General features: G+C 39.9%; 1 protein-coding gene and 1 long non-coding RNA gene across 2 annotated transcripts in view; one reads left to right on the top strand and one right to left on the bottom strand.

The window, feature by feature from the left end:
* LOC129658193 (zinc finger protein 37A-like) overlaps positions 1-25745 on the bottom strand; it is a 48139-nt gene extending 22394 nt beyond the window's left edge. The window contains 2 exon segments of the mRNA XM_055589327.1: positions 21518-21576; positions 22881-25745. Coding sequence (XP_055445302.1) covers positions 21518-21576; positions 22881-22923 — 102 coding nt within the window. The 5' untranslated portion in view covers positions 22924-25745.
* Positions 23101-26364, top strand: LOC129658376 (uncharacterized). Its single transcript, XR_008717354.1, has 2 exons — positions 23101-23230; positions 26020-26364. It is a non-coding gene; the product is annotated as an uncharacterized LOC129658376 (long non-coding RNA).
* Positions 26365-26536: the final 172 nt, after the last annotated feature.

Below are 26536 nucleotides of genomic sequence, written 5' to 3'. Positions count from 1 at the left end.
CAGAAAAGATGCTTGGAATGATTTCTATTTTTTTGAATTTACCAAGGCTAGCTTTATGGCCCAGGATGTGATCTATCCTGGAGAAGGTTCCATGTGCGCTTGAGAAGAAGGTGAAATTCATTGTTTTGGGATGAAATGTCCTATAGATATCAATTAGGTCTAACTGGTCTATTGTATTGTTTAAAGTTTGTGTTTCCTTGTTAATTTTCTGTTTAGTTGATCTATCCATAGGTGTGAGTGGGGTATTAAAGTCTCCCACTATTATTGTGTTATTGTTAATTTCTTCTTTCATACTTGTTAGCATTTGTCTTACATACTGCGGTGCTCCCATGTTGGGTGCATATATATTTATAATTGTTATATCTTCTTCTTGGATTGATCCTTTGATCATTATGTAGTGACCATCTTTGTCTCTTTTCACAGTCTTTGTTTTAAAGTCTATTTTATCTGATATGAGTATTGCTACTCCTGCTTTCTTTTGGTCCCTATTTGCATGGAAAATCTTTTTCCAGCCCTTCACTTTCAGTCTGTATGTGTCCCCTGTTTTGAGGTGGGTCTCTTGTAGACAACATATGCAGGGGTCTTGTTTTTGTATCCATTCAGCCAGTCTTTGTCTTTTGGTTGGGGCATTCAACCCATTTACGTTTAAGGTAATTACTGATAAGTATGACCCCGTTGCCATTTACTTTATTGTTTTGGGTTCGAATTTATACACAATTTTTGTGTTTCCTGTCTAGAGAATATCCTTTAGTATTTGTTGGAGAGCTGGTTTGGTGGTGCAGAATTCTCTCAGCTTTTGCTTGTCTGAAAAGCTTTTGATTTCTCCTTCATACTTGAATGAGATCCTTGCTGGGTACAATAATCTGGGCTGTAGGTTATTTTCTTTCATCATTTTAAGTATGTCTTGCCATTCCCTCCTGGCTTGAAGAGTTTCTATTGAAAGATCAGCTGTTATCCTTATGGGAATTCCCTTGTGTGTTATTTGTTGTTTTTCCCTTGCTGTCAAGCCAGCTTTTTAACTCTCCTTTACCACCCTTACTGAGAGGCTCCTTAGTTCCTCTTCATTCTCTGTCATTAGAGTGGTAACATGGATGTACCTAGAGAGTACCATGCTAAGTGAAACAAGTGAGAGAAGAACATGGATGTACCAAGTGGGTGCCAAGTGAAATAAACAATACAGAGAAAGACAAATAATGTATGAGTTCACTTATATCAAATATATGAACAGATATAACCAGACAGAAACAGAGTCATCAAAAAGAACAAACCAACAGACCTTAATGCTCTGATTCCAGGACACATCACCCTCCATTTCAGAAACTGAAGGGTACCTCCTGCTTGCCTGCCTGGCCTGAAGGAAAGTCCTCTGTGTCTATCCCTAGCCATTACCTACAGAACCTTGTGGTAAGAAACATCCACATCTACATCCTTAACTATCCATTTACTTTGCCATAGTTACTGAAGCTAATCAAACTAGATCTTCATAGAGAAATATGAAAAGAAAATGATGACATCAAACAAATAGGGAGAACCAAAGCATTAAAAGTAAGCCATCAGAATGAACAGAATGATTGACGAGTAAAGGAGGGGGGAAGTACAAAAATAAGGGTAAGTAGTGAAATATTCTCAGAGAAGGCAATGGCACTCCACTCCAGTACGCTTGCCTGAAAAATCCCATGGGCAGAGGAGCCTGGTAGGCTGCAGTCCATGGGGTTGCGAAGAGTCGGACACGACTGAGTGACTTCACTTTCACTTTTCACTTTCATGCATTGGAGAAGGAAATGGCAACCCACTCCAGTGTTCTTGCCTGGAGAATCCCAGGGACGGGGGAGCCTGATGGGCTGCTGTCTATGGGGTCACACAGAGTTGGACACGACTGAAGTGACTTAGCAGCAGCAGTGAAATATTCTAAACAAAATCCTCAAAGAGGGACTTCTCTGGTGATCCAGGGGTTAGGACTCAGTGCTTTCACTGCCATGGCTGAGTTCAATCCCTGGTTAGGGAACTACTATCCCACAAGCTGTGTGGCATGGCCAAAAAAAGGATATGAAAAGATATTCAAAAGAATATTGCTTCCACATAAAGTGAGGACAGCTGTCTATAAGAATCCATCAGAGAGAAAAGAGAGTACTTGGAAATGTTCATATTTGCTTAAATTGTGGAAACATAAATGCTCTCAAAAGGCTACTAGAAAACGAACTTGACAGAGAATACAAAATTGTCTCTCAAAATAAAAATCAGAAAATAATGAGTTTATAAAATGTGAATGAATTCAGAGATAAATACCACTCTAAAAGAAATTCTAGGACAGACCATATAGGATAAAGGAAAGAAATGCCCAAAGAGATAGATGAATCTTCAGATTTAAAAGACACACTGAATACAAAGGATGGTTTCTGGAAAAAAAATAAAAATGTGTATGTAGCTCCATCTGATGAAATTTCTGAAATACAATTAAAAATCCTTTTTTTTTTAAATTTTATTTTATTTTTAAACTTTACATAACTGTATTAGTTTTGCCAAATATCAAAATGAATCCGCCACAGGCATACATGTGTTCCCCATCCCGAACCCTCCTCCCTCCTCCCTCCCCACCCCATCCCTCTGGGTCGTCCCAGTGCACCAGCCCCAAGCATCCAGTATCGTGCATCGAACCTGGACTGGCGACTCGTTTCATACATGATATTTTACATGTTTCAATGCCATTCTCCCAAATCTTCCCACCCTCTCCCTCTCCCACAGAGTCCATAAGACTGTTCTATACATCAGTGTCTCTTTTGCTGTCTCGTACACAGGGTTAAACTTCTATGAAAGTAAACAAGTAATGACTGACTGCAAAGAAATGAGAATCAAACTGATACCTGATTCATCCTCAGCAGAAATCTGTAACAGAGGAAAGGAAGAAAGAGAGATGCTTACAATTTTCTGAAGACAGTAACTTTTTTTTTTCCTGCCAAGAATTATATAGCCAGCCAAAAAGCCATTCATACAACAAAGAAAAACAAGTATATGAAAAAATTAAAAACCGTACATCCCTGAGCCTGTTTTATAAAATTATTCCAGAATATACACTATCAAAACAGCAGAATCCAAGAAAGAGAAACATATGACACAAGAGATAAGTGAGAATGTAAGAGATCAGCATTCAATAGTTTCCAGTAAAGCCAGAGAAGACAGTTATCGGGGTTATAAATGGAAGGGAAGTGGTTCTGTTTACTGAACAGGTGGCATAAGACTGTCAACATCTTGAGAAGTACATGTACCCAAAGCATCCCTCGATAATGACCTTGGACAGTGCTGCAGGCTGAGGACTCAGGCTGAGCTGCCCTGAAACAAGAGAAGTGGCATTGTTCCACCAATGAACAAAGAATTTATATAAAGAGAAGTGCTGAAATAGGCAACCTAAAATGAGATGATAAAACCTGCAATAAAAGACAAAACAAGTCCACTGTCATTTATTGCAGTGGGCTCAAACCCAGGTAAAAAGTCTCAACCATTTTCAATGTTCCTTTGAATAAATCACTCCATCTACCTTCCACATATAACCCTTTGTTGACTATCATTCATCACCTCTAAAATGATATAAAAAGAGCACTGGAATTATATGACCTAATAAAAGGATGGTACCTTCAGGGCCTCACACATGGTCATTCTTCCATTACAACTTTTCTACAGGTCAAGAACTACTGTTCTCACAAATTACTTTTTATATTGCAACAACAAAATAACCTGAATACTTCAAGCAAGTCTAACTTATTAGCATTCCATTTTTTAAGAATAGAAAAAATATTAATATTCAACATGTAAAAAAACCATTAAAATTATTTGTACAAAACATGGGATATGAGAGGGGGCAGAGAGTAAAACCTGCTGGAAAAATCACATCTTGTTCATAGTTTTGAAATATATACAAATATCAAATTATGTTATATGTCTGAAATTAACATAATATTGCAAATCAAAAAGAATTCAGTCCAGGCAGAAAACCAGTAGTCATTGTTCAAAAACATTTTAAGACCAAAGAAAAACCCATAGCTACCTGGGCAAAAGATTACTTACAGACATACAATAGGTTACCTAAAGCCTGGGGAAAAATGTTGGGGATACAGTTTCTTTTTTGGGATATTAACCAAAAATACTTGTGTACACTAGGGAATTTAGAAAGTCATACCCATACCCAGGATAGGTTGCATTCCTAAGAAAGACCTCAGAAGACCTAAGCTTGTATGTTCTAGTTGATCTCTACATGCAGTGCAAGCAGGATACTGTCGAGAGCCACGTTAGGCATTACTGACAAAATGGAGGCATGGCCCCAACTCCCTCTCTTTGTCCCGCAGGCACGGACTCGGGATGAAGGAGTTAGGCCTTGTGATTCTGACTTGTTTCTTCCTCTCCTCGGCTAAGTTGACTGAAAAGAATATTAAGGTGCTTATCATTCTTGAGAGGAGCATGAGAAGGCACAAAGCCTTCTGCAGCTGTGCTCAGAGAATAATTCATAAAGTTAATCATTGACATTTGTTCAAGGACTTTTACAAAAGAGTGTTCCAGGATGAGTACATAGGTCGCAGCTTGAGGCCATGGGAGGGATTTCTATCTGAAGCCTATTTGTGAGGAAAGTGTTTATGGCAAAGGAGTTTGCTGAATTTAGGGCTTAGGAATAATTAAAATAGTTAGAAGCTAAAGATTTAAGGAATGTTGTAATGTTAGCATATTCTACTATAGTGTATAGAGATTAGGAACTTTAGAGATGTTAATAGCTAGAAGCCCTTTTTAAGAAATAGTGAGCTTAAGATACTAGGGGCAAACAGGACTTAGATAAGAAATAAGCTGAGGTTTGTATGCAGCCCAGACTTAAGCATGAGTTACAATGTAATCACAAGTTAAAGTAAACAGTATTCTGAGAGAACCACTGGAGCAGAAACTCTGTTTTGAAGGGCAACAATGATTTATGGAGACAATAAATCTGGGTGAGGGGAAATTGAAAATGTCAAACTCTGACCTAATGCTTTTGTTAAAGTATAAAAAGAATCTTAAGCTTGAAATAAAGTTATGCAGTCCAAGAAAAATGAGAGGCTGCATCATGACTCGCCGACACCACCCATCTCTTCAGGTTGATTCCCTGGCTGCTGGAGCTGGACTCTGGCAGGATATGAAGGCTAGGGCAACTGAACATGGGCATGCTAAGTCCTAAAGAATAACTCTAGCTCTGTGTCAATTTGCAAAGACTGGGAAAGGTGGTTGCTTTGGAGGTTTTGGTTTTTTTTTTTTTTTTTTTCTTCCCAGCTTTCAAGGAACAGTCTGTCAAAACACTAACTGAACATAAGCTAAAAGAACAGAAAATTCAGTGACCACAGATGATAAAGAGACACATGTACCCCAGTGTTCATCGCAGCACTGTTTATAATAGCCAGGACATGGAAGCAACCTAGATGTCCATCAGCAGATGAATGGATAAGAAAGCTGTGGTACATATACACAATGGAGTATGACTCAGCCATTAAAAGAATACATTTGAAACAGTTCTAATGAGGTGGATGAAACTGGAGCCTATTATACAGAGTGAAGTAAGCCAGAAAGAAAAACACCAATACAGTATACTAATGCATATATATGGAATTTAGAAAGATGGTAACAATAACCCTGTATACGAGACAGCAAAAGAGACACTAATGTATAGAACAGTCTTTTGGGCTCTATGAGAGAGGGAGAGGGTGGGATGATTTGGGAGAATGGCATTGAAACATGTATAATATCATATATGAAACGAAGTCACCAGCCCAGGTTTGATGCACGATACTGGATGCTTGGGGCTGGTGCACTGGGATGACCCAGAGGGATGGTATGGGGAGGGAGGAGGGTTCAGGATGGGGAGCACATGTATACCTGTGGCGGATTCATTTTGATATATGGCAAAACCAATACAATATTGTAAAGTTAAAAAATAAAATAAAACATAAAAAAAAGAAATACCTTGCAAAAACAAAAGCAGATTGAAATTCATATGGAAATAAAATAAAATAAAACATAAAAAAAAGAAATACCTTGCAAAAACAAAAGCAGATTGAAATTCATATGGGTAACTATAGCCTTCAACAATCAAAAACAGAAAAATCTGGAAAAGAGCAAGAAAGTAATTTCTAAAATTACAATGTTACTTTTCAACAACAACAAAATCACAAAGCATACAAAGAAACAAAAAAGTATGGCCCAATCAAAGGAAAAATGTAAACTGACAGAAACGTTCTTGAGGAAGACCAGACACTGAACTTCCTAAACAAAGACTTCACTCAAAAAGCTAAAACAGAGATAGGAGTCAAGATGGTGGAGCAGGACACAGAGTTCATTTCTCCCCACAAATATATCAGGAATACATCTACAAGTGGGACAATTCTCCCAGAACACCTGGTGAACACTAACAGAGATCCTCAGACACCTGTAAGGACAAGATTAATCCTCAGGTAACCAGGTAGGACCAAAGAAAGAAAATGAAAAGTGGCAATGGATGGGACCTGTGCCCCTAAGCAGGAGAGGAGGTTCCCACACCCAAGGAAGCTCCCTCACTGGGGGTAGGGGGATCCGTTGGAATAAAAAGGGGGGGCTTCAGGGGTTTGGAGGAGAGTGTAGCACCTTTCTGTGGCAGGCAGGACAGAGGGAGATCTATACAGGTGGTCTGTGCCACAGCTTTGCATGCTCCAGGCAGAGACGTGTCTGCCAGTGTGACGGGGGCTGGATGCTGAGCAGGGTGTTTGGAGAGCAGACCCAGAAAGAGGACTGGTATTGCCTGCGAGGAGGCTGCCTGAGAATCGGCATGAGGAGCACCTTAACTGGGAATGCTCACGGAAGAAGCCTGGGCTGCCACGGAAGTGGAGCAGGATTGTTCAGTGACACGCAGAGAGAGGAGTCACCGCTGTAGCCTCTGTCCCCACATGCTGGTTGCTTGCACTATGGGCACTAGGGGGGCACCTGCTGGAGTGGGCTGGTGTGGCCCTGGTTGCCACCTCTGGCCCCTCCCACTTGGAGGGCAAGTGTGCCACAGTTAGTCATTGCCTCTGCCTGCTCCTGCCTGGGAGGGCCCACGCACCCTTGATCCCTTCCCACCTGCGAGGGCTTCATGAGCTCTGGGATAGCCCTGGGAGGAGACGCCTATAGGTAGTGCACATGAAGATGGGAAGATAAAACCACAACTGAACCCCAGGGGCTGTGCAGCTAAGGAAGAAGATCTGAAATCTCTCCTCCAGGCTGGCTGCAAGAACAAACGATTTACTCCCCCGAACCAACTTTGTAGACATGGCACCTACAGAACATCTAAACATATACAATAGCTGTCGCAAATGAGATGGGTCTAGCTATAGCAGCTGTGGGCTCTGGGGGCTCTAACACGTGGGGGATGGGCCGGGCTGAGCTGTCCCCATAACACAGTGGGTCCAGATGCATGTTACTGCAATCCTGGGACCTGACCTCAGTGAATCCAGGGGTGACCTGATGAAAACAATTGGCCTGAGAGAAGCCAGAGCCAACTGCTAGAACACCTACAGTTAAGGTGAGGCTGTGAGCAGTGCCAGCAACAGTATAATCTGTGAGCATGGACAGTGGGAGACATAACAGAGCGTGCTTGCAGATGAATAGCTCCACAACAGGAATATTCAGTGGCTTCTCCCCCAGTGGGAGGGCTCCAGTACCACCGCAGGTCAGAAACACAGCTGAAAAACAGATGTACTCCAACAGCTAGGGAGGGCAGTGACACCATAGAGCAAAGGGGAGGCTCCGCTCAATATCCAGGTAAGGCTGTGGTCACCACAACATCACTCACAGCTCTTAAGGTGATAAGCATAAGCTGAAGAGCAAGGTGGGACACATTCAAACTAAAAACAGCCCTTGGACCAAAAAATGTTAAAACCCACACAGGCTACACAGAGACATTCCCATGTTAAAAACAACCCTCCAAGACAGTATGAGGGTTCAATATTGGGAGGAAGATCTCCAGAGCATGTAGCCTTGAATCCCAGTGGGGCTTCAACTGGGCGTGCAGGAGCTCCACAGGGCTGGGGGAAACACAGACTACATGCTTGGAAGGTGCACTTAAGGTCTTGTGCAGTGTGACCCAGCTCAAAGCAGTACTTCCAAAGGAACCTGGGCTAGACCTACCTAGTGGTCTTGGAGGGTCTCCTGGGAAGGTGGGGATTGGCTGTAGCTCACCATGGGGGAAAGAATACTAGTAGTGAAGGCCCCAGGGAACTGTGGTGTGAGTACTCATCTAGGTCCCCATTCTGGCACCAAGACCTGATCCTACCCAACAACCTGAAGGCTCCAGTGCTGTAAAGTCTCAGGCTAAACATTCAAAAGCAGAGACATTACTTTGCCAACAAAGGTCCGTCTAGTCAAGCCTATGGTTTTTCCTGTGGTCATGTATGGATGTAAGAGTTGGACTGTGAAGAAGGCTGAGTGCCGAAAAATTGATGCTTCTGAACTGTGGTGTTGGAGAAGACTCTTGAGAGTCCCTTGGACTACAAGGAGATCCAACCAGTCCATTCTGAAGGAGATCAGCCCTGGGATTTCTTTGGAGGGAATGATGCTGAAGCTGAAACTCCAGTACTTTGGCCACCTCATGCAAAGAGCTGACTCATTGGAAAAGACTCTGATGCTGGGAGAGATTGGGGGCAGGAGGAGAAGGGGACGACAGAGGATGAGATGGCTGAATGGCATCACTGACTCGATGGACATGAGTCTGAGTGAACTCCGGGAGTTGGTGATGGACAGGGAGGCCTGGCGTGCTGTGATTCATGGGGTCACAAAGGGTCGGACATGACTGAGTGACTGGAATGAACTGAACTAAACTGAAACAAACCAAGACAGGAGCAGGGCCCCACCCACCAGCAGACAGACTGCCTAAAGTCATACTGTGCTCACAGCCACCTCACAAACAAACCCTTTGATACAGCTTTGTGCACTAGAGGAAGCACACCCAGCTCCATCGCACAGAGAACACTCACCAGTCTCTCTGACAAGGAAGCCTGCACAAGTCCCTAGACCAACCTCACCCACCAGGGGCCAGACACGAGAAGGAAGAGAAACAATAATCCTAAAACCTGAGGAAAGGAGACCACAAACATATAAATTTAGAGAAAATGAGATGACAGAGAAATATGCTGCAGAAGAAAGAACAACCTAAAAACCTACAAGAAAAACTAAATGAAGAGGAGAAAGGCAATCCACCTGAAAAATAATTCACAGTAATTATAGTAAAGATGATCCAAAATCTCAGAAAAAGAATGGAGGCACAGACCAAGAGGATACAAGACATGTTTAACAAAGAGCTAGAAGATTTAAAGAACAGAGATGAATAACATAATAACTGCAGTGAAAAATTTACTGGAAAGAATAAATAGGATAACTGAGGTAGAAGAATGAATAAATAATCTGGAAGACAGTGGTAGAAATACTTCCACAGAACAGGATAAAGAAAAAGGAATGAAAAGAAATAAGGACAGTCTCAGAGACCTCTGGGACAACATTAAAAGCAACAATTGAATCAATTATAGCTGAAAACTTCCCCTATCATGGAAAAGGAAACATTCACCCAACTGGAGGAAGCAGAGTCCCATACAGGATAAACAAAAGGAGGAACACATGTTAACAAAATGTTGAGACACATGTTAATCAAGCTAACGAAAATTAAATACAAAGAAAAAAAACCCATAAAAGCAAAAAGGGAAAAGCAATAAATAATATACAAAGGACTCCGCACAAGGTTATCAACTGATTTTTCAGCAGAAACTCTACAGGCCAGAAGGGAGCGACGCGAAATATTTAAAACAAAGAAAGATAAAAGTCTATAGCCAAGAATACTCTACTCAACAAGGCTCTCTCATTCAAATTTGACAGAAATCAAAAGCTTTACAGACGAACAAAAGCTCAGAGAATTCAGCACCACCAAACCAGCTTTAAAACAAATGCTAAAGGAACTTCTCTAAGGGTAGAATAAAGAGGTCACAACTAGAAACAAGAAAATCATAAGTAGGAAAGCTTACCAGTAAAGGCAAACACACAGTAAAAGTAGGAAATCATCCACACACAAATATGATATCAAAGCTAGCAACTGTTAGATGAGGAGAGTACTAATGCAGGAAATGAGGACTGCAAATTGAAAGACCAGCAACTTAAAACAATTTTATATAGACCACTATATTGAAACCACATTAAAACACACAAACACACGGGAACTACAAACCAAGAAACAATAGATGCACACACAAAAAGAGAAAGGAACCCTAACACAACACAAAAGATAGTTATCAAACCACAAGAGAACAAAGAGAAGGGAAAGAAAAAAGACCGACAAAAACAAATCCAAAAATATTCAGAAAATGGCAACAGGCACATACATATCAACAAATACCTTAAATGTCAATGGATTACATGCCCAAACCAAGATACAGATTTGCTTAATGGATACGAAACTAAGACCCATATACATGCTGTCTACAAGAGACCCACTTCAGATCTAGGGACACATACAGACTGAAAAAGATGTTCCAGCAAATGGAAATATAAGGAAAGCCCGTGTAGCAATACTCCTATCAGACAAAATTAGACTATGAAACAAAGACTGTTACTGAGAGAGAAGGAAAGACACTACATAACGACCAAGGGATCAACCCAAGAAGAAGCTAAAACAATTGTAAGTATATATGCATCCAACAAAGAAGTGCCTCAATATTTAAGGCAAAATCTATCAGCCATAAAAGGAGACATTGACAGTAAAACAATAATTGTGGGGGACTTCAGTATCCCATTTTCATCAATGAACACATCATCCAGAGAGAAAATCAATACAGAACTACAAGTCTTAAATGAAATATTAGACCAGACAGACTTGATATTTGTAGGACATTCCATCCAAAAGCAGAAGAATACACTTTCTTCTCAAGTGAACACAGAACATTCTTCAAGATAAATCACATCTTGGGCCACTCATCTTGGGTTGCAAAGAGTCGGACGACTGATCAACTGAACTGGGCCACTAATCAAGCCTCATTAAATTCAGGAAAACTGAAATCAGATCAAACATCTTTTTGACCACAACACTATAAGATTAGAAATCAATTACAGGAAATATAAATATATATATATATACACACACACACACACACACACACATACACACACACACACACATACAAACACATGGTGGCTAAACAATGTTACTAAATCAATGGATCACTGAGGAAATCAAAGAGGAATTCAAAGAATACCTAGAGACAAATGACAATGAAAACATGACAATCCATAACCTATGGGCTGGAACAAAAGCAATTCTAAGAGTAAAGTTTATAGCAATACAATCTTACTTCAGGAAGCAAACAAACAAACAAAACTCAAACATCCTAACTTTATACCTAAAGCAACTAGGGAAAGTAGAAAAAACAAAACACAACATTAGTAGAAGGAATGAAATCATCAAGATCAGAGCAGAAATAAATGAAATAGAAGTGGAGAAAACAGAAAGGAACCACAGGTTCCACGTTTGTTCAGTGGATTAGAGGACATGGGAAACTGTAAAGATGAAGAAAAGAAGGTTTTCTATGTCCTACTGGTCATACTTAGAAGACATTTCCATACTATAACCATTGTTTTGTGTATGCATCTTATTCCTTAACACTATTGCTGTTGTTCAGTTGCTCAGTCATGTCTGACTCTTTTGATCCCATGGACTACAGCACGCCAGGCTTCCCTGTCCTTCACTGTCTCCTGAAGTTTGCTCAAACTGATGTCCATTGAGTCAATGATGCCATCCAACCATCTCATCCTCTACTGCCCCCTTCTCCTCATGCCCTCAATCTTTCCCAGCATCAGAGTTAATACTATATATGAAGAGTTTCTTGAGCGTGAAAAAGCTGGCTTGAAACTCAACATTCAAAAAGCTAAGATCATGGTATCAGGTCCCATCACTTCATGGCAAATAGAAGGGGAAAAAGTGGAAGCAATGATAGATTTTATTTTCTTGGGCTCCAAAATCACTGGGGAGTGTGACTATAGCCCTTACATTAAAAGACACATACACCTTGGAAGGAAAGCTATGAGAAACCTAGAGAGCATATTAAAAAGCAGAGACATCACTTTGCTGACAAAGGTCCGTAAGTCAAAGCTATGGTTTTTTTCAGTAGTCATCTATGGATGTGAGAATTGGATCATAAAGAAGGCTGACCGCCAAAGAATTGATGCTTTCGAACTATGGTGTTGGAGAAGACTCCTGAGAGTCTCATGTACAGCAAGGAGATCAAGCCAGTCAATCCTAAAGGAAATCAACCCTGAATATTTATTGGAAGGACTGATGCTGAAGCTCCAATACTTTGGCCACCTGATGCGAAGGTTGACTCACTGGCAAACACCCTCATGCTGGGAAAGATTGAAGGCAAAAGGAGAAGAGGGTAACAGAGGATGAGATAGTTGGATAGCATCACTGACTCAATGGACATGCATTTGAGCAAACTCTGGGAAACAGTGTAGGACAGAGGAACCTGGCATGCTGCAGTACATGGGTCACAAAGAGTGGGACACGACTTAGCTACTGAACAACAACTGTGTGTGTGTGTATAGTTGACAGTAACTACTTTTTGGGAAATATCTAGTCACTCTAGACGTTCTGAAGTGCCTGATATATGTTAAAAGTAGAGGTATTGAAGAGGCATTTTGTAAATACATTTTTGTTAAAATTTGTATGAATATTGTTAATTTCAGAGGGGCTGGCCAAACTACCTCTCTGAACAGTACGCACTGTGTTTGTGCACTGAGGGGAAGGAGATGGAAGTGAAAAGAGCTCTGTGCCAGTGTGTTTATACTGAGGCAAGATTAACCATTGTCTTTGTGCATTGTTTTTCACTTTTACTGTGTATTTAGTGCATGTAATGGACAAACAAGTCCTAATTTACATGTAGTCTTTCCAGATGTTATAGAGGTTGCCAGTGTATGACAAAACTAGAATTAGTAAATAATATATTTTGTGTTAAAATTTCTAGGAAAGACTGTCTTCTGAAAATTTGAGCATTATAGCCCTTTGGGTTGGTGGAGGTGGAAGAGAAGGGAAGGGTATTGGTCTTAGGCTACAGTGTTCTCATATGTTGAAGACATTTTCAGATTATAAGTGTTACATATATGCTGTTTATTCAAGACTGCTCTATATATAGTAGGCAAATTAAGTCTTTGTTTGAAATAACTAGCACATTTAGATGTTTAGAGGTGCCCAATGTGTTTTAAATGTAGAGGGAGTAAGATAATCACTTTGTAAATATCTTTTTGGTTAACCACAGAATTAGGTCTTTGGGGATGTTAAATGTTAAACCACCTCTGTGAGCAGTATACTATTGTCTGTACTTATTCAGTGGCTCAGAGGAAGTGGGAGGGAAAGAATTAGAAAAGGTAACATGCTAGTGTGTTCATACCTGGACATTTTCAGACAGAACCATTTTTGTGTTCATGTATATTTTATTTTGTTGTGTATATAGTCTATATAGTGGACAAATGAGTCCTAAGTTTGCAACATCTAGTCTCTAGATGTTACAGGCATCGCCACTGTATGAAACAGTAATAAAATTAGCACATTTTGTACACTATCTATTGAAATTTATAGGAAAGTTGTCTTCTGTAAATGATGTTTGGAATATGAATTTGTTCAACTACCTCTAAACATTACATGTGCCTATTATTTGCCCACTGGATTGGTGGTGGAGAGAAGAAGTGAGGGAAGGAATAGTTTAGGTGAAAATAGTCATATTTAGAATATACTTCAGGTTAGGGCTTCCCTGGTGGCTCAGACGGTAAAGCATCTGCCTGCAATGCAGGAGACACGGCTTTGATCCCTGGTTCGGGAAGATCCTCTGGAGAAGGAAATGGCAGCCCACTCCAGTACTCTTGCCTGGAAAATCCCATGGACAGAGGAACCTGGTGGGCTACAGTCCATGGGGTTGCAAAGGGTTGGACATGACTGAGTGACTTCACTTCACTTCAGGTTATAACCATTGTTACATGTGTGCTATTTTAATTAACTGTTCTGTGTACATAGTGGATAAGTAAATTCTCATATAAAATATCTAGTCTTTCTAGATATTTAGAAGTGCTTGATGTATTTAAAAGGAGAAGTAGTAAAATAATAATACTTGTAAATATAGTTTAAAAACTGATGAGAAGGCCTGCCCTGGTGGTCCAGTGGTTAAGAATCTGCCTGCTAAAAGCAGGGGAAATGGGTTCAATCCCTGGTGCAGGAAGATCCCGCATGCCACAGAACTAAGCCCATGTGCCACGATCACTGAGCCTGAACTCCAGAGCTTGTGCTCTGCAACGAGAAGCCACTGCACCGAGAACCCTGAGCACTGCAACAAAGAGCAGCCCCGCTCACCACAAGTAGAGAAAGTCCATGCACAGCAACGGAGACCCAGCACAGCCAAAAAATAAATTAATTAAAAAAAAAAAAAACCACACACACACACACTGATGGGAAATATTGTCTTTAGAAATGGAATTGTTAAACCTCCTCCCTGAACAGTATACTCTGCGCTTTTTCATTGGATTGATGGAGGAGGTGAGAGGGAAGACTGCAAAAGATGTTTTGCTAGTATGTACTAGAACATTTCAACTTGTCCATTGCTCTATATGTTACATATACTTCACTGCATATATTATGTATATACTGGACAAATGGGTCCCAATTTTATAATATCTAATTTCTAGATATTAAAGAGATTGCCAGTGTATGATAAAAATTGAGTTAGTAAATTAATACATTTTGTTCCCTTTGTGTTAAAATTCATTGAAAGGTCATATTCTGAAAAGGACCTTTGGAAGTGAAATTGTAAATCACATTTAAGTGACAAAAGACATTAATCTACAACAAAGGAGCAAGATTAATCAATGGAGAAAAAAATCTCTTCGATAAGTAGTACTGGGAAAACTGGACAGCTACATGTAAAACACTTAGAACATTCTTTAATCTATACATAAAAATAAACTCAAAATGGATTTTAAAGACCTTAATGTAAGCCCAGATGGATACTATAAAACTCTCAGAGGAAAACATAGGAAGAATACTCTCTCACATAAATTGCAACAATATCTTTTTTAATCATCCTAACATAATGGAAATAAAAACAAAAATGCACAAATGTGACCTAATTAAACTTAAAAGTTTCTTCATAGCAAAGGAAACCATCAGCAAAATGAAAAAAAAAAAAAAAAGAATGGAAGAAAGTATTCGAAAATGATACAACTGACATGGGATTAATATTCAAAATATACAAACAGCTCATGCGGCTCTATGTATAGAAACAAACAAAAAAAAATGTCGATACACAGCCCAGCTTGGTGGGCTGCCGTCTATAGGGTTGCACAGAGTCGGACACAAGTGAAACGACTTAGCAGCAGCAGTCAAAGGCTTTGGCATAGTCAGTAAAACAGAAGTAGATGTTTTTCTGGAACTCTTGCTTTTTCAACGATCTAGTGGATGTTAGGAATGTGATCTCTAGCTCCTCTGCCTTTTCTAAATCCAGCTTGAACATCTGGAGGTTCACGTAGTGTTGAAGCCTGGCTTGGAGAACTTGGAGCATTACTTTGCTAGCGTGTGAGATGAGCGCAATTGTGTGGTAGTTTGAGCATTTCTTTGGCACTGCCTTACTTTGGGATTGGAATGAAAACTGACCTTTTCCAGTCCCATCACTTCATGGCAAATAGATGGAGAAACAATGAGAGATTTTATTTTTTTGAGCTCTGAAATCAATGCGGATGGTGACTGCAGCCATGAAATCAAGATGCTTGTTCCTTGGGAGAAAAGCTATGACCAACCTATATAGCATATTAAAAGCAGAGATACTGTCAACAAAGATCCGTCTAGTCAAAGCTATGGTTTTTCATGTAGTCATGTATGGATGTGTGTTGGGACTATAAAGAAAGCTGAGAGCCAAAGAATTGATGTTTTTGAATTGTGGTGTTGGAAAACACTCTTTAGAGTCCCTTGAACTGAAAGGAGATCCAAACAGTCCATCCTAAGAAAAATCAGTCCTGAATATTCATTGCAAGGACTGATGCTGAAGCTGAAGCTCCAATACTTTGACCATCAGATGTGAAGAACTGACTCATTGGAGAAGACCCTGATGCTGGGAAAGACTGAAGGCAGGAGGAGAAGGGGATGACAGAGGGTGAGATGGTTGGATGGCATCACCGACTCAATGGACATAAGTTTGAGCAAGCTCCAGGAGTTGGTGATTGACAGGGAAGCCTGGTATGCTGCAGTTGATGGGGTCATAAAGAGTTGGACGCAACTGAGTGACTGAATTGAACTATTATTGGAGCCTTCAGCAAGTCATGGTCTTTTTGTAGTTGTAACATCAGAGGTCACTGATCACAGATCACCTTAACAAATATAGTATTCAGTTCAGTTCAGTTGCTCAGTTGTGTCTGACTCTTTGCGACCCCATGAACTAGAGCACACCAGGCTTCCCTGTCCATCACCAACTCCCGGAGTCCACCCAAACCCATGTCCATCGAGTCGGTGATGCCATCCAAACATCTCATCCACTGTCGTCCCCTTCTCCTCCTGCCCTCAATCTTCCCCAGCATCAGGGTCTATTCAAATGAGTCAGCTCTTCACATCAGGTGGCCAAAGTATGGGAGTTGCAGCTTCAACATCAGTCCTACCAATGAATACCCAGGACTGATCTCCTTTAGGATGGACTGGTTAGATCTCCTTGCAGTCCAAGGGACTCTCGAGAGTCTTCTCCAACACCGCAGTTCAAAAGCATCAATTCTTCAGTGCTCAGCTTTCTTTATATTTCAACTCTCACATCCATACATGACCACTGGAAAAACCATAGCCTTGACTAGACGGACCTCTGTGGACAAAGTAATATCTCTGTTTTTTAATATGCTGTCTAGGTTGGTCATAACTTTCCTTCCAAGGAGTAAGTGTCTTTTAATTTCATGGCTGCAGTCACCACCTGCAGTGATTTTGGAGTCCAGAAAAAAAAAAAGTCAGCCACTGTTTCCCCATCTATTTCCCATGAAGTGATGGGACCGGATGCCATGATCTTAGTTTTCTGAATGTTGAGCTTTAAGCCAACTTTTTCACTCTCCACTTTCACTTTCATCAAGATGCTCTTTAGTTCTTTAGTTTCTGCCATAGGGTGGTGTCATCTGCATATCTGAGGTTATTGATATTTCTCCCAGCAATCTTGATTCCAGCTTGTGCTTCATTCAGCCCAGCATTTCTCATGATGTAATCTGCATATAAGTTAAAGAAGCAGGGTGACAATATACAGCCTTGACGTACTCCTTTTCCTATTTGGAACCAGTCTGTTGTTCCATGTCCAGTTCTGACTGTTGCTTCCTGACCTGCATACAGGTTTCTCAGGAGGCAGGTCAGGTGGTCTGGTATTCCCATCTCTTGAAGAATTTTCCACAGTTGATTGTGATCCACACAGTCAAAGGCTTTGGCATAGTCAATAAAGCAGAAATAGATGTTTTTCTGGAACTCTCTTGCTTTTTTGATGATCAAGCAGATGTTGGCAATTTGATCTCTGGTTCCCCTGCCTTTTCTAAAACCAGCTTGAACATCTGGAAGTTCATGGTTCATGTATTGCGAAGCCTGGCTTGGAGAATTTTGAGCATTACTTTACTAGCGTGTGAGATGAGTGTGATTGTGTGGTAGTTTGAGCATTTTTTAGCGTTGCCTTTCTTTGGGATTGGAATGAAAACTGACCTTTTCCAGTCCTGTGGCCACTGCTGAGTTTTCCAAATTTGCTGGCATATTGAGTGTGGCACTTGCACAGCATCATCTTCCAGGATTTGAAATAGCTCAACTGGAATTCCATCACCTCCACTAGCTTTGTTCATAGTGATGCTTCCTAAGGCCCACTTGACTTCACATTCCAGGATGTCTGGCTCTAGGTGAGTGATCACACCATCGTGATTGGGTCATGAAGATCTTTTTTATACAGTTCTTCTGTGTATTCTTGCCACCTCTTCTTAATATCTTCTGCTCCTGTTAGGTCCCTACCATTTCTGTCCTTTATTGAGCCCATCTGTGCTTGAAATGTTCCCTTGGTATCTCTAATTTTCTTAAAGAGATCTTTAGTCTTTCCCTTTCTATTGTTTTCTCTATTTCTTTGCATTGATCGCTGAGGAAGGCTTTCTTATCTCTCCTTGCTATTCTTTGGAACTCTCCTTTCAAATGGGTATCTCTTCTTTTCTCCTTTGCTTTTCGCGTCCCTTCTTTTCACAGCTATTTGTAAGACCTCCTCAGACAGCCATTTTACTACTGGGTTAACCAAGAAGTTCATTTGGGTTTTTCCATAAGAGGTAATGGAAAAACCTGAATGAACTTTTTGGTGAACCCAATAATAATGAAAAAGTTTGAAATGTTGAATGTTATTAAGAAGTAAGCAAATGGTCTTGCAAAAATATCACAATAGAATTTCTTAATGCAGAATTGCCACAAAACTTCAATTTATTTTAAAAAAATCTGCAAAGCACAGTAAGATATACCTATTATTTTCAAAGAACTGTGTTTTGATCTGTTTTGGGGCCGTTTGAGGAGAATGCCTACAACTCAATAACAACAACAGAATTTTTAAATAGACAATGGACTTGAACAGACATTTCTCCAACGAATGTATACAATTAGTTAACTAGTTTATGAAAATATGCTCAAAATCACTAATCATTAGAGAAATGCTAATCAAAACCACTATCAAATATTACCTACACCTATTATGAGAGCTGCTATTTAAAAAACCTGAAAATAATAAGTGCTGGTGGGAATGTAAAAGGGTGCAGCTGCTGTGAGGAACATTATGGTGTTCTTCAAAAAAAAAATTGAATTACCATATGACCCAGCAATACCACTTCTTGGCGTTTATTGAAAAGAACTGAAAGTAGAATCTCAAGACATGTTTGTACATCCATGTTCATAAAAGCATTATGCACAGCAGCCAAAAGGCAGAAGCAAATGTCCATCAACAGATGACTGAATAAACAAAAATGTGATATATATACACGCACATACAATATGGATGAACCCTGAGAATTATGCTAAGTAAAAGAAGCCAGTCACAAAAAGACAAGTCCTTTATGCTTTCACTTCCATGAAGTATGAAAGAGTAGTCAAATTCATAGAAACATAAAGTAGAATGGAGGCTTTCACTGGTCAGGGAGCAGAGAGGAATGGGGAGTTTTTGTTTAATGGGTGCAGTGTTTCTGTTTTATAAGATGAAAATATTTTGGAGGTTGATTGTAGCATAACATGAATAAACTTAAGATGGTAAAACAAAACAAAAACAAGGATGCCTGCTTTGGCCACTTATATTCAACTCTGCACTAGAAATTCTAGCCAGAGCAATTAGGCAAAAAATAGATAAACAAAAGGTATTCAAACTGGATGGAAGAATGAAACTATCTCTATGTGCAGATGATATGACTGCATATATAGACAATTCTAAAGAATCTACAAAGCAACTATTAGAACTTGTGAACAAATTCAGCAAAACAGGGTATAAGCTCAACACTCAAAAAATCAGTTGTATTTCTACGTACCATCAATAAGCAATCAAAAAGGGAACTAAGAAAAGACTTCCATTTACAACATCACCTAAAAGACCACTTAATAGTAAATTTCAGCAAACATGTAAGATCTGTACTCTGAACACTACAAAATAGAAAATCTAACTTATTGGAAAAACATCTCAAGTTCATAGATACTCATGACTTAATATTCTTAAAGTGGCACTATTTCCCAAAGTGGTCTATAGATTCAATGCAATCCTTACCAAAATCGCAACAGCCTTTTTGTGTGGAAATAGACAAGCTAACATAAAATTCATATGGACTTGGCAAGGGACTTGCCTTGCTGTGCAACACAGTTTGCCAGTTTCAAAATAAGTTAAACACAGAATTATCACATGATCCATCAATTTCACTCCTAGGAAAGAACTGAAAATAGGTCTTCACACAAAAACCTGTACATGAATGCTCACAGCACTGTTCTCAATAACCAAACATGGAGTCACCCCCAAATGCCCATGAAATGATAGATAAACAAAAGGTAGTATAGACAATGGAATATTTATTTGGTCATAGAAGTGATGAAGTAATGATACAAATTACAACATGGAAGGGTCCTGAAAACACACTAAGTGAAAGAAGTCACACCCAGAAGGCTACATGATTCCATTTATATGAGCTATCCAGAATAGGCAAACCCATAAGAAGAAAATAGATTAACAGTAGCTAGGGGCTGGGGGGAATGGGGAGTAGCTGTTTATTAAGTGATGGTACTGCTTACTAGGATTTGCTGGTAGCTCAGTGGTAAAGAATCCATCTGCCAATGAAGGAGATTCAGGTTCGATCTCCGGGTTGGGAAGATCACCTGGAGTAGGAAATAGCAACCACTCCAGTATTCTTGCCTGGAAAATCCCACAGACAGAGGAGCCTGGTGGGCTGCAGTACATGGGGTTGCAAAGAGTCAGACAGGACTTAGAGACTTAAACAACAGTATGGGGTCTCCTTTTGATATGAAGAAAATATTCTTAAAGTAGGTGGTGGTCATGGTTGCACAACATCATTAATATACAAAACGCCACTAAATTCTGCATTTTAAAACGGCTGATATGTGAATTTTATGCTATGCGTATTTTACCAAAATTAAAAAAGAAGAATCCCTTGCCAGACTCTACAAAGATTTAGATTTTGCCAAGCCCTCAGGATTGTCACAAAGCCTGCCTCCTCCTACTAAATAACCTAGGTCACCTGGTCTATGCAGATTGTCTCTTCTTTGAAAAACCATGAGTCGTAAAGCTGGCTCTAATTCACTTGAATTATTTATCACGTATTTTCTTCTGACATCACTTAACTTTTCCCATGGAATAGACAAGAGTCATCCCCTTTATTCCAACCACTTCTTTATGCAACTGCAAGACTGTCACAAGAAGGTTCACAACATCACATAATGAAGTCTATCAAAAAAAATTTTTTTTAATGGCTCAGTTTCACAGCTCAATAATATCATAGGATCTGCATTTACCTACATGGCATCTCTTTCCTACTACTGATCTGCTCTTCTAAATCAGAGGTCAGCAAACATTTTCAGTAAATGCTCATAGTAAGTATTTCAGGTCTGTGAGCTTTCTGTCACAATCACTAAACTCTGCCCTTGTAATCTGAAGGCAGTCACAGCCATAAATAAAAGAACACAGCTGTGTCTCAGTAAAAATTTTACAGACACTGAGATTTGAATTTCACACAATTTTCACATCACAGACTATTACTCTTGATTTGTTTCTCAATCATCTAAAAATTCTTAGTGTGTGGGCAATAAAAAACCAGGCTGCATGCCTCATTTGGCCCATGGGCTGTAATTTGCTGACTTGTGCTCTATATTTTCCCTGATGTTAACATTTATTTCTACTATTTCAGATGAATGTATAGACATGGTATAAACTTCAAATAATCAAAACTGTGCATAAATTAAACAACTCACCTGCGATGTGATCATTATCTGTTGCTTCTGGAGAAATGTAGAGAGCTGAGAGAGTACACCTGAGAAAGAAGGAGGGTCATGAGTGATATCACCTGCCTAAAAAGCTCCACCCTAGTAGCTGGCATAACATCTTAGAATGGGAGATGCCTTGAGAAGGGGCAGAAAGGATAACAGTAAAGGAGGGAGCACTCCATGTCCATGCATGACTCTGGTATGATAATGTAATACTTAGACAAGCTAGTTTTCAAATGTAAAAGCATTTGTTTTCTGCTCATTTGTTAACAGTGTATGCTCTAACATACAGAAAATGTGAACAACACATTAAACTAATTAAGCCAATTAGGAAAAGCCAAGATTAGAACATTAAAACTGATGCTGAGCAAAAATATTCAGCACAAAATTTATAATGTTCATTACAAACCAGAAAAATCTCAACAGTGTTCTGAAAAAAAAAGGATGGGGTATTTTTGGAAGGGGAAAAAAGAGTTTACTCTTAATTTGGTTTCGGGTCTCAACAGTATTTTTTAATTAAAAACAATAAACTGGTTTTGATTTCTGTGTTATTAGGGCAGAAAAGACCTCCCTGGACCATCAAGAGACTCCATGGCTGTCCTTGATTCTATCATAACAAAATGTAGGATTGTAAACTAACCACTTTTTTACCCACTTCCTGCCCACCCGAACCCAACTCCATGCTTTAAGTAACACATAAATAGACCTGTCTTAAGTCCAAGTCGTAACGACCTCTGTCTTGCAGCACCATCTCTGATTCTGCAAGCTCAGGACAAGGGACATCAGGTATTCTCTAGCTGTGCTGAGTGCAGGAGCAGCTCAGAATACAAGTGGAGTAAAGAGTGAAGGGTGCAAGAAGGTAAACTCCCTCCCCTGAGGCTGGTCAGCTCTTCCTTCCACAGGATGCCTTCACAACCTCCCAAGAAGGAGTACCTTCTGTTCCTTTTGTCCAGAAAGTTGGCCCAAGGTTTCCACCATCACTACCACCTGGTCCAGCAGGAGGACCAAAGTCTGCTCCTCTGAGGTCCCAAGCGAACTGACTGTCCTGCTAGAGACTCCTGCTCCCGGAATCACCCTTTCTACTCCACAAAAAGCTATTCATATTTGTCCCAGATCTAAAGCTCCTGGAATTTAAGCGGGACCTCCTGTAAAAGCCAACTAGGGTTACTGAGGGCATAGGCAAAGCTGACCACAGGCGGTTAGGCGAGGCCCTGAGTGGGGGGAAAAAAATCCAGTTTCTTCGCAGAGAAGAAAAGTGCACATCTACTGGGAGCCCGAAAGCCAGTTTCTGCGCGGTCTTCCAAGATCTCAGACCACCCCGCACCTTGGAAATGAGAAAAACAAGCTTCACCTGGTAACAAGCGCTGGGACGTGCTGGTCCTCACCAGGAGCATAAAAACGGAGTCAGAGCCACACCGAGTCTGGAGACAAAGCCGTTTCCTCCTTCACCCGCCCCCCGGTCGCCTGTCTCAACTCTGCGGGGCTACACCGAACCGTCCTGCTCCTCAGCAGTCGGGTCCACAAGCCTGAAGCTCCGGAATCCTCTCCTCGCGAGACTGCAGCTGCATCCCTGAACCTGCAGGCTAGCAGGGAGAGGAGGGGGAGGAGGGAGCGCACATGCGCAGAAGGCCATAGCGACCGCCGTGTCCTGTCCCAGAAAAGGCACAGTACATTTCTTGAAAGCCTGTTATTGTTCAGTCGGTAAGTCATGTCTGACTCTTTGCGACTCCATGAACTGCAGCACGCCAGGCTTCCCTGTGCTTCATTATCTCCTATAGTTTGCTCAAATGCATGTCCCGTTGAGTCGGTGATACTATCTAACCATCTCATCCTCTTCCGCCACCTTCTCCGTTTTGCCTTCAATCTTTCCCAGCACCAGGGTCTTTGCCAATGAGCAGGCTCTTCCAATCACGTGGCCAAAGTATTGAAGCTTCAGCAACAGTCTTTCCAATGAATATTCAGGTTGATTTCCTTTAGAATTGACTGGTTTGATGTCCTTGCAGTCCAAAGGAATCTCAGGAGTCTTTTCCAGCACCACAATTCGAAAGCATCAATTCTTCCGAGTTTAGCCTTCTTTATGGTCCAGCTCTCACATCTGTACATGACTATTAGGAAAAACCAGTTTTTGACTGTATGGACCTTTGTTGGTAAAGTGTTGTCTCTGCTTTTTAATACGCTGTCTAGGTTTGTCATAGCTTTCCTTCCAAGGGACACGTGTCTTTTAACTGCAGTCACTGTCCCCAGGGATTTTGGAGCCCAAGAAAAAAGAAAATAAAATTCTCGTTCTATTTGCTATGAAGTGATGGGATTGGATGCCACGATCTTTGTTTTTTGAATATTGATCTTCAAACCAGTTTTGTCACTTTCCTCTTTCACCCTCATCAAAAGGCTCTGTAGTTCCTCTTCACTTTCTGCATGTCTGAGGTTGTTGATATTTCTCCCATCTCAATTAGGATAGGGTCTGTGATAGAAACAAACTTATGGTTACTCAAGAGGAAGAGGGGAAAGGGATAAATTAGGAATTTTGGATTACTATATATAAAATAAATAAACTGCATATAAAATTGATCAACAATGACCTACTGTATAGCACAGGGAACTATATTTAGTATCTTGTAATAACCTAAAATGGAAAAAATCAGAAAAAGTATATATATGGGTGAGCTTAGTCACTCAGTCGTGTCCAACTCTTTGCGACCCTATGGGCTGCAGGCCGCCAGGCTCCCCTGTGCATGGGGATTCTCCAGGCAAGAATACTGGAGTGGGTTGCTATGCCCTCCTCCAGGGGATCTTCCCAACCCAGGGATCAAACCCAGGTCTCCCACATTGCAGTCAAATTTATTACCGGCTGAGCCACCAGGGTAGCCCATGTATATATATATACATACATATGTAACTGGATCAATTTGCTATACATTTGAAAGTAACACTGTAAATCAACTATACTTCAGTTGAAAAAAAAAAAGGCTCTGCAATTTTGTACATTGGGTAGAATTGCCAGATTTAGCAAATAAAGTACAAGTCATGAGACACTCTTTTATTCATTGTTCATCTGAAATAAATTTTAAGTATCTAAATTATGTATCTCTCATCAATTAAATTTCTATGATAATATTGGCTCTCCTTAACAATTCCTTGTTTTGAAGAATTGAGTTACATTATTTATTCCAGAGACTGTCCATTTACATGGTTCCATTTTCATTATATGTTACTTATTTTGTAGTTGTATCTCACTTATTTCATCCTTTGGACATTCATTAATGAGAAAACACATTTAGCTTTATGAATGGATATAATGGCATAAAGTTAACAACTCTGGGAACTTCTCTTCAAATTTGATTCGTTAAACACATAAGACCATCATTCATGGCACAACTTGCCTTTTCCACTCTTCAGGATCATATTGGATCTCTTTGATTAATAATTTTTTAATATGTCCACTAACAAAAAAACTTTTTGTCAGTTTTTTCTGTTCCCTTTTAACACTATAAATGATACTTTCACTTGTCCTTATGCTAGACAAGCAGTTAGTAACATCCATTTAAAAAAGCAAATTAAGAGATGAAACATTTCTAAATACAGTCATAGCAAGCACACTAATGATTATCCACCTGATCATTTTATAATCATTATTGAAAGAGGAGAAATTGTTCTTCTCTCAATTTCCATAATTCTATTGTTACAGATACTGAAAACTACAAACAAAAAATAAGCAAATTGGCTTCATTTAATGGAATATTTAAAAGGTTAAATAAGAACTTGGGGCCTTTTCTGGAGGATTAAATATTTCAGTGCTTTAAATATTAACTGAGAACTCTTCCAGCTGTATTTGTTAAAGAGTGTCAATGAGCTTCTGAATGCAAGAGAAATGAAGAATACTGACTGCCAACAAAAATCACAAAAGTCCTTTAATAACTCAATTCAAATGTTAATAATATAAATGCTGAAGTAAGAGAACAACTTCATGTCAATTACTTCAACATCAATATAAAAAGTATCATCTATCTGAATAGCAAGTACTATGAAGAATGTGGCCGGACAATCAACATCTTCCACATAATCTTTCATGCTTTGTTTATCCTTGGAATAAACATGTTTTCACCTTTATGTAAACATCCACCAAAATTTGTATTTGTATTACCTCCATCAAAAGCAGTGTAGAAGCAAGGGGAAATATGTATTTTCCACATTGTAATTGCTTGCACCCATGGCTATGCTGAAAAAAAAAATAATGAGGCTATTAAAACACTGATAACCTCTGTAATCATAAGTGAAGCTATTTTTGTTGTTGCAGTAGACTTTATCTTGGCACTTGAAATTGTGATTGCAACTTTGGAATCAGAAAATACTCTGCCAGTACTACATTAGGTCATTTGAGCTGAAAGAATGATGATGGTGTAGAGGGTATTTACAGATTCTGCTTCAATTACTATATCTCAATCTGAATTCCTGTTAAACAAAAACATTATTTTATCTCTTTCGATGGACAGGGAGGCCTGGTGTGCTGCAATTCATGGGGTCGAAAAAGAGCTGGACACGACTGAGTGACCGACTGAGTGAGTGATCTGATCTGATCTGATAGTACTAGTTCCCCTGGAGGAGGAAATGGCAACCCACCCCAGTATTCTTGACTAGGAAATCCCATGGACAGAGGAGCCTGGTGGGCTACAGTCCGTGGGGTCGCAAAGAGTCAGATATGACTTATTGACTAAGCAACAACAATATCCTATTTGAGGATTGAAGATTGAATGTTTTCCTCCTAATTATAGGAACAAGACAAAGATGTCCACTATTGGGGAGATATAAATAAAAATAAAATCTTCCAATTCAGAAAACCTCTCCGTATTGCATAGAAGGAAAAGAAAACATCATTTCCTAGACCCAGCATGATGCATTGATGTGCTTGCCCTGCATGGTGTGAAAATGCCCCTCTCTGCCATACCTGTTTTTCTTTCAAAGGGCACAGTGTGATCAAATCAGGTGTCTTTTCCTCAATAAGCTCCATGG

The sequence above is a fragment of the Bubalus kerabau genome, chromosome 1 (genome assembly GCF_029407905.1).
Source record: "Bubalus kerabau isolate K-KA32 ecotype Philippines breed swamp buffalo chromosome 1, PCC_UOA_SB_1v2, whole genome shotgun sequence".
In the NCBI taxonomy this organism is placed as follows: domain Eukaryota; kingdom Metazoa; phylum Chordata; class Mammalia; order Artiodactyla; family Bovidae; genus Bubalus; species Bubalus kerabau.
Note: the sequence above shows the minus strand (reverse complement) of the source record. Positions and strands in the feature narration are given on the sequence as shown.